We start from the raw sequence: 9,791 nt of genomic DNA on the forward strand, positions 1-9,791 counted from the left end.
TCTCTGTGCACTTGCCAAGACCTTGTCATGTTGTCAGTCTGTTCATGTTGGGTAACATCAGCTTGCTTGCATTGAAACAAGTTGGTGCAAAGTCATAAAACGGTTAAACAATAACATTATTCAGAGTGCAGCAATACCAGTTGGATGAGCTGACCTACTGACTTTTGCACAGTTTTGAATGTTTAGCCACTCCTCTCGTTAGTGATTTGTAAGGAAGTCTTTATAATGATATGGCGTTTTGTGTTGTTGTTGTTGTTGTCAGTGTCTCAATTTGAAGAAATCAATATACGTGATCAGCCAGGCTCACATTCAAAGTGCAGATGTATTTTTGTAATGAGTCATTCAAGCAGACATGTTAAAATGCTCTTTAAAGAATTCATGCATTGCTTTGCTTCTCTCCACAGAGTGAGTCCTACTCATCCTAAGGCTGATGTCCTCCAAGAGCAGCGTCTGAAACATGGACGACCCTTTAAAGGTTGACTGATTCCAGCTGACACCTTCATAACTATGCTGCGAGTCTCGCAAGGCCTGATGGCCACACTAGCCACCAACAACCCCCCTAATTCCCCAGTCCAATTCAGGGAATGATCAAACCATTCTGTCTAGGACATACACATCAAGAGACCTCTTACATACAGGTTAGTAACAAAAATAAACACTTTTACTCAATAACTGACTACAACTTGTAGGAAATGGACATTAAAATCCTCAAGTTAACCTGTCTTAACAACCCTTTCCCATTTTGACTAGTCAAATTACTTGAAATTAGAACTCAAAACTTCTCCAGGACGGCAGATACCCCAAATCCAATGGCATGGGCCAAGTTCTTCAGGAGACCAGGAGGCAATCTTTCCAGGTCTTACCAGCCAGGATCTATGCTATCCTTGGCCCCTACCAAGGGACTACTAAATGAGCCGGGACAGAACAGCTGCTTCCTCAACAGTGCAGTGCAGGTGCGTGTTTAACCCAAAGCTAAGGAAACAGTTGCATGAGCAGGTTTGTTTTACATGCCTGTTTTTGACGTTAATACTATTGTTTACTTGGAATAAATATACTTAAAAATGCAAGTCTAAATGAATTTAATAAGTGAAAGATATATAATAAATTATGGAAAAATAATGTGTATATACTAAATATTTTTTATTACATATTTAAATTTATTTTAAGTAGTGTTCATTTTGTCAGCTATTTTCATTTTAGTCTTAATCTTAGTCCCGTGTTAAAATGTCCTTGTTAGTTTTTATCTTATTTAGTCAACCTTATCCTATTTAGTTTTAGTCGACTAAAAGTCACAACATTTTAGTCTAGTTTTAGTCAATGAAAACTTGACATTTTAGCAATAAAATTATTATTAATTAACCGTACAGTATTAATTTTGGCAGCCATTTTTAATTTAGTCTTAGTCTTACTCAAATGTCCATTTTAGTTATCATATTTAGACAACCTTGTCCTGTTTTTGTTTAGTCAATTTTAAGTCAATGAAATGTATGAGCATGTTAGTCAATGAAATTTTTGTCACGTTTTCATCATTCTGTATAATGGTTAAACTGATAAAAAATATTTTTTCTCAAATGTATAATCTATAATAAATAAAATAAATTAACTTTTGCATTTCAGGTATTGCACTTTTACCATAAGCACAGATCAATAGAATGTGGACACATGCATAGTGTATTTTACCTAATCTAGTTTACTGATTTATTATAGGCTTTTTATTATATAATTTAATACCAAAGACTTATGCAATCTCTCTGTCTACATTATGAAAACAGCTAAAACAAATAAAAAATATTATAACAGTGAAATTCCTAGTAATTCCAAATGGCAATAGCCTATTTCTCTATTAAAATAACAGCGGTTGAGTAAGTGCATTTATTCAGCGATCACAATCGCAAACAATACAGTCGAGATCTCATGACAGAACACAGACCGGCTGAATGACGGTTTCATTTAGATCACCGTCGGCGACGCTTCCGAAATGAGGAGTGAGCGTTTGCGCATGGTTGCCAGATTGCTTAAAATAAGCAAAACACACCGGGCAGAAAATGTATCAATGTAACAGCGAAGCTCTGATTTGGGGATTAGAACTGTTGATATCTGGCAACCGCACTCATGAGAGCTCGCGTAGTAGAGGCGTGTAGAGCAGACTGCAATAACATTTTGTCTCCTTTTTTTGACCAAAAATAAAAAGAGGTTTTTGGTAAAGTTTCTTTTTCAATACATTTTAGTCTCGTCTTATTTCGTCAAAGAAATTGCATGTCGATATAGTCTTCGTTATCGTTTATTGACCTTATTATCGTCTCGTCTTAGTCATGGGAAAAAAGCTCATCAACGAACATTTGTTGTCGTAGTCTTCGTTAACGAAATTAACACTCATTTTATGGCTGCATTTATTTGTTCAAATAAACAATAAAAAACAGTAATATTGCTAAATGTTATTACAATTTAAAATAACTGTTTTCTATTTTAATATATTTAAAATGTAATTTATTTCTGTGATCAAAGCTGAATTTTCAGCATCATTACTCCAGTCTTCAGTGTCACATGATCCTAAAGAAATCATTCTAATATGCTGATTTGCTGCTCGAGAAACATTTCTTATTATTAGCAATCTTGAAAACAGTTATACTGCTTAATATTTTTGTGGAAACATGATACACTTTTTTTCAGGATGAGAACGTTTTTTGAGCTTCATTTATTAGAAATAGACATCTTTTGTAACAATGTAAATGTTTTTGGTGTAACTTTTGATCAGTTTAATGTATCTTTCCTCAATACAAGTTTTGATTTCTTTAAAAAAGAAAAAGAAAAACAATAATCTTTATGTAAAATTATATGTAATAAAATCTTTAAAAATTTTAATATATACAATTATATTTTAATAAAATTTTAATATATACAATTATTTATAAAATAATTATTTAAAAAAATATTTATTTTCTATCTATTTGTCTACCTTTTTACTTAGTAATACCCTAACGTGAATATGGCAAACATTTTACCATATAATTTATTAATTTAAGGGCAAATATGAACTTTTAAACTGGATTTATTAACCTTTAATGGCTAAAGTCTTCAACTTTGAATGAACTAAATACTGTTACCAAGTACATAACACCTACATATAAAAGTAAGACAGACTGGACTTACCACAATCACATAAAAATATCACACCACCCCCTGAACGTATTTAACTTTCGTATGACTCGCATTGGAAGTCCGACCTTCAAAGCAAACTGTCATCTCCTCATTGCCTACCGAGAGGGTATTTACGGCATCCAAACTCCACCCGTCAACCCCCAAATCTTTGTCATGCTCCCAGTTCTCTAGTTACTGTAAGTCCGTTTTCCCTTTTCGATGGGACTGGACATTATGATTGAGTGTATCTCTGTTATCTTGTTCTTTTACTCATCACCATGGAGTGAGGTCATGCTCAGACTAAGTTGTCTGGGGCCTAAGGGAAAGACACTGAGTGAAGAGTAACCTTACACTGGAAGTCCAAACTCAAAACACACACACACACACACACGGATGAAAAGCTCTCACCCCCTATCTTGTCATAGCCTAATCTCCCTTAAGATCTTCCACCAAGCAAGGACAATGAGTCATAGTTCTTGGAGTTTTAACAACAAAATGACGCCTAATAAGAAAAGGCAAAGACATACAGTAATACATGGCCTTTGGATGCTGACTTTAAGATTGGCACTATAAAGCCGTCATGGAAAACCAGAATAATGTTTTAGGAGTTTAAAAAGATAGATTAGAGGAGAAGCACACTATCGCCAAATATACGTTGCAGAGGTGCTTCTGAAGTGCCATTTAGGTGTCATTACACAGACTGCGTAATGCTGCTCAGAAGTGGCATAAATGCATTTACACAGATGCAAATGCTACTGTGCTTTGGTACTAGGTGCTAAGGTTGGTCAGAGCAGGCTTAATTTAGTATGGCTTTTATGCGACATCTTTGCACAGAATTTTGAGCAGGCATAGAGCAGCCTTAACTTGGCTGTGTAAAGATGCCTTATTTAGAGGTGCTTCCTACATACACATGATTTTGAGGCTCATTTCAGATAGGAAGGCTGTTACAAACTGCTTCAAAAGACCTTTACACAGCTGAGTTAAGACTGCTCTATGCCTGCTCATAATTCTGTGTAAAGATGTAATGCTGCATAAAAGCCATACTAAATTATGCCTGCTCTGGCCCACCTCAGCCCCTAGTATCAAACTACTGTATAAAGGTGCAGTTGCTGTGTAAATGCATGTATGCTACCTCTGAGCTGCATTAAACAGACTGTGTAAGACACCTATAACAAATTTACACAGCAAAGGTGGCACAGAGGCGCTTCTGAAGTGCCATTTAAGTGCCATTTATGCTGCTCAGAGGTGGCACAAATGTGTTAATGCAGCAACTGCGCCTTTGTGCCTACATGATTTATTTTCAGGTTGTATAGGGTTTACTGAGGTGAGTTCATTCTCAATCTGAATTTCCTATAATTCCATGCAGGTTCTTTGGCACCTCGATATCTTCAGACGAAGTCTTCGTCAGATTCCAAACCACTACTGCTTGGGCGACTCCTGCATCTTTTGCGCTTTGAAGGTATTCTCATGACCAAACGCATCATGAAGCGGTATTTAATAGTTTCTTTAAAAAGATGTTATAGTGTCAAAAGTTTGAAAGCACTTCATGTTCGTTTTGCAGGGAATATTCTGTCAGTTCCAGCACAGCCGAGAGCGAGCGTTACCCTCAGATAACCTGCGTAATGCCCTAGCTGAAACCTTTAAGGATGAGCAGCGCTTTCAGTTAGGCTTCATGGATGATGCTGCTGAGTGCTTTGTAAGTGTCTTTGTGTGTATTTTTGCATTTTATATTATACGTGTGTGTGTGTGTGTAATTTGTTTTATTATTTATTTAATTTTTATCTATTTGGGTGGGTGATATAGCTACAAAAAAAAGATAATTTGATAATATAGACATTTGATATAGCCCAGTAATACCTAATACTGAATAGAATATAAATAGAAAATTAAAAAGTATCTTTTATTTATTATAAAAAAATTTGTATTTATATATATATATATATATATATATATTCCAATCAATGCAACATATCAGACATTTGATATAGCCCAGTAATACATGCAATATTATGAAAATAGGAAATTAAACTGAGTAAACATATTTTTAACGTTTACAATTTTTGATTTTGCAGTCTGCTGGTTGTGTTTGGCAATGAGACCTCTCCAAATTTTTTGACAATTTGTCACTTAAGCATATATGGATAATATCCAATCTTAATTTAATGTGGTAATTTTTTATTGTTGTCTTTTATCGAGAAATAAAAGGGAAGCTTCAAAACCAATTTCCAAATTAAGCTCAGTTGCCATAATGTGCATTGTGCACAGCACAGATCATACACCCTTGTCCTAGTGTCTCTGTCTCTTTCTGGAAAGCTGAAGTAAGCATGTTCACCCTTCCGGTATGTGCAGGATTTCTCTTAGGGCCGCCTAATTGCAGTAAACCTGCTTAGCACTGGGACCTGTAATCATTTTCTGTTTAGCACAGCAGGACTGTGGAGAGTCTGTCATTATCTCAGTAAAAGTCAATTTACAGTGCTCCCTTAAACAACATAATCAATAAAGGATCTCTATCAATGCAAGCCTGGAGTGCACAGATGCGTTCACACTGCTCTCTCAGTCAATGCAGGCTCTCTATCAGCGCTGGGGTAGATCATGCATCCAATGCTTTTGTCTATTTGTACAAGTTGCCCTGAGCCAGGACAGGGCAAATAAGCTCATCTGTACTGTAGAAACAAAATTAATCTTGCCTCTTTTCAAAACTGCAAATTGTCTCAGTGCTGTTGGCGTTACTGAATGTGCCGATGGTTCTCGGGTTTAAAGGGTGTATTTAAGCAGATAATAGGCTTAGGGAAAATTACTAAAGCTTAGAGTGCATTCTCTTAATGCCAAGGTATCATTGTACCAGCCCAAACAAATTCAGTGTGATTAGGTCATGTAAAACAAGAAATTGTTGTTTTCATGTCTATGAATCTGTGACATAATTAATTAATAAAGTTTTGTTTATATATATATATAAACAAATTTGTATTAATAAGTTCTGCTATTAATGCTTTAACATATTAAAAATAATTAATTCAGCATCCCTTTTTTCCCATATCAAATTTATTTTATGTTCAAATTTATGTTAAACTCTTCTTATCTGATATTCTGCTAGTGTAACACCTTCATGTGACAAAATGAGCGAGATGAAACCTGAGACCGGAACGTTCCTCTCACATGTCAATACATTCTGCATATTTAAACAGGCAAATAGGAAGTTACATCCTACTGCAGTCACTGCAAGAAGCAGCACAACAATCATGTGTCTCACTGAAGTAATAAAATGTTTGGTCACAACTAAGGGATATGCCGGTATCAAGTTTTCATATTGCGATTAATTGCTAATGCTTTTATCACGGTATACGGTATTATCACGGTATTGAAATTTAGTTTTAAAAAAGTGCTGTCATAATACAGTATAACAGGTTTAATAACTTTTTTTCTTATAACAAAAATAACTGAACATTTAAATGCAATAAAGCAATACAGAAAAATTTATAAAGTTAAAAGTTTTACACAGATTAAAGTGCAAAAGAACTATATAAAGACCAATAGGTATCACTTTACAATAAGACCTCATTAGTTAACCTTAGATAATGCATTAACATTCACAATGAGCAATAGCTACATTTGCTACAGAAGTTATTAATTATTAGTTATTAATTCTTAGTTCATGTTAGCTCATTAAATAACACAGTTGCAACTTTCGAACAACGTGTTATTAAATATTGGAATACATAAGATTAATGAATGTTCAGAAGAATTTTTCATTGGCAGTTTGTTAACTAATGAATTAACTAATGAAGCCCTAATGTAAAGTGTGACCGAACAATAAAGAATCAAAACACTTTCAAACAATATCTAGGGCATGTTGTAGTCCAGATTAAAATGTAAAAAAAGTTTGAAAATAAATAGCCTATTAAGTCTAAATATTTAAGTATTTGGCGCTGTGATGAACATCATAGCAAATACACTAATCTGAATGGCTGTTTAAATCATTTAAACACGATTCAGAAACAGAAAGTAGTGCAGCTGCTTTGTTTACAGGGTTTCCCGGGTAATGGCTGCATTTAAATTAATTATTATTATTATTATTATTATTATTATTTCTACAGTTTAGCGCCATCTGCTGTCAGAGAGTGAAAGTGCGCTTTCATCCAGAGCGTCTCTCACATCACATTCCGCCATGTGCTTCTCATCCGCGCTTGTTTACATCAGAGTGCGCACGCATCTTTCACGCAGCATACAGCGGTGTTGTGCATTTTGACCAATTGATGTTTTATTCTTAAAATGCATTTAAAATTCTGAATAATTTGTAATATATTCACGGTATTTAGAAGTGCCCACGATAACAATATCGTGCATATTCATTACCGTGATATATCGCATTACCGAATACCGGCACAAGTCTAGTCACAACAGGGTTAGTAATGTTACCTGAAACTAAAACCGTAAAAACATGTTACTGTTGCTTGAAGTAAAACACACAAATACTTAAACTTATTTTAAGCAAGTTGCCAAGGCAACATTTGTCATTTTTATGTAGTTTAACTTGATATACTAAGATAACTGAAGCTAAAATAGTAACTACTTAGACACACAATAAAACTATAAATGGGTCAAAGATGAGACATTCCATTTTGGTGTCTGCATCAAATTCAATAAATAAATAAAAAAAGATTTTATATGCAAAAAAAGTACATTTATATGCTAGTAAAGTGCCTACCTTTAATGTTTCAAATAATTTTTGCAAAAAAAAAAGTCAACATATGGGTGAATTCATGTTCCACCATCATTCAGTGGAACAGATATAGAGTATATAAACAACATACATATTCTGACCTGTACTTATTAAAACATATAAAAGAAAAAGTGAATTTTAAATAATTAATTTTATTATATTTTAAATGATTAATAACTACTTGTTGACAAATGGGTAAAACCTAGTGGATTGGTAAAAACTTTAAAATGATAACTAATTAGTATTTTAGGGGCTGCACTGTGACCCTTATTTTAATGTCTTTTAATGTCATCTAATGATTCTAGCTCTGTATGTGCCTGACAGATTTTTTGTTGTATGAATTATTGTTGCATTGACTTTTTAGTGGGTGTCTTCTGTAAATCATGTTTAAAATGTATGATAGCTTTTATTTTTTGCTCATTTAAAAACATTAAACGGGGATCATTCTAATGCATTAAAAAAAAATTAAAGCTGTATTTAGCTGTATTATTGTTTTCAACTATTGTTTAAAACCCCTTTTAGTGTTTGGCCCGAGTAATAAAAATGACTAAAACTCACAATAAAATTTCTAAAACTTTAACTACATTTGAAATGAAAGTGGAAAATATAAAAATATATAGACTAATTCAAAATACTAATTAAAACTATAGTAGTAGCTCAATGGGCCTCATTTATCAATCTAACGTAGAAACGAGCGCAGATCCGTGCGCACAAATCAACTTACGACAGAGTTCACGTGTGATTCATGGAACATCCGTATGCCGCCAGTCTCCTCGTACGAATGATCGTATGTTGATAAATGTGGCGGCAGAAAACAATCGTCATTTGAATATCACCCCCCTAAAAACACCCCGGTTTAGAAGCCTCGCCCCTAGATTTTACGACACGGAGAAACGAAACCCGGCCAAAAAGAGGAAGTAATCTCATGAAAGAGAAATTGATCTTACTCCAAAAACACCTGTTAACCTTGCAATTGCAAACAATTAGGCTACATTAATTTATGTAATTTATATGTATATTAAAATAGCCTACTGGTAAATATAAACAGCATACTGCTTTACGCCCACTTCCACGTTACCACCCTCCAGTATTGGATTAGTCTCAGCCGAAACCTCTTGGACAAGTACAAAGGCCTTAATTCATTCCCTGGTTCTCCCTGTGATGGTGGAGACTTCAGAGGAAAATCGCTCCCCTGACCTGGAATCCATTGTTTCACGAGCCTCCAGAGAAAACCAGCTATTCAGGAACCAGGGGTGGAGGAGCAAGTGTTGGTTATGCAATAGCTGCTTTATTAAAACTTGTTTCGGAAAATACATACTTCTGCATTCTGTCACCTACTTCTGCCTTCTAAATCTGAAGGACTCTTTGACGCAATGTAGCTTAAGAAATGCTGTATAAATCGTATTTTAATTGTGATCACATTTATTGCTTTGCGATTATTCTGTGCTGTTTGCTGCAACTACATTTGCAATCAAACCTCAGTGATGAACTGTAATCAATCTAAACGTGGATTTCGACTCCTCTTTGCGATTGTGGCTGCTGAATAGATGCCTTTACGTAACCTCTGTGTCACAATGCAAAGTCATTTTTGTTGTTTTAATAGAAAAACATTAACATAATTTGGAATTATAATATTAGGAATTTCACAGGTTCCTGTTTTTCCACTTTTCGTAATGTAATCATGCTTATGAGGCGATGCTCTCTTCATTTGTGCTTATGTGAAAGTGCAATAATTCTGATGAAATATAAAATGAAGCTCTTCAAATGACATTAATCACAATTAATTTGGAGTTTGACCATTATCAGTTTAACCATTATCATGCAGCCCTATGCTTTACATCGTCATAATTTACTCACCCTCATGTCAATTCAGACATGAAATTATAATTATGAATTATAATATATATATATATATATATATATATACAGTATA

General features: G+C 34.3%; 1 protein-coding gene across 1 annotated transcript in view; it reads left to right on the top strand.

Annotated features, from left to right (window-relative positions):
• The first annotated feature begins 809 nt into the window (after window positions 1–809).
• LOC107552956 (inactive ubiquitin carboxyl-terminal hydrolase 53-like) overlaps window positions 810–9,791 on the top strand; it is a 26,061-nt gene continuing 17,079 nt past the window's right edge. The window contains exons 1-3 of the mRNA XM_016235019.1: window positions 810–953; window positions 4,505–4,597; window positions 4,700–4,834. Of these exons, the coding sequence (XP_016090505.1) occupies window positions 810–953; window positions 4,505–4,597; window positions 4,700–4,834 (372 nt within the window). The remainder of the gene's footprint in view (window positions 954–4,504; window positions 4,598–4,699; window positions 4,835–9,791) is intronic.

The sequence above is a fragment of the Sinocyclocheilus grahami genome, unplaced genomic scaffold (assembly GCF_001515645.1).
Source record: "Sinocyclocheilus grahami isolate Dianchi unplaced genomic scaffold, SAMN03320097.WGS_v1.1 scaffold462.1, whole genome shotgun sequence".
Classification (NCBI taxonomy): Eukaryota; Metazoa; Chordata; class Actinopteri; order Cypriniformes; family Cyprinidae; genus Sinocyclocheilus; species Sinocyclocheilus grahami.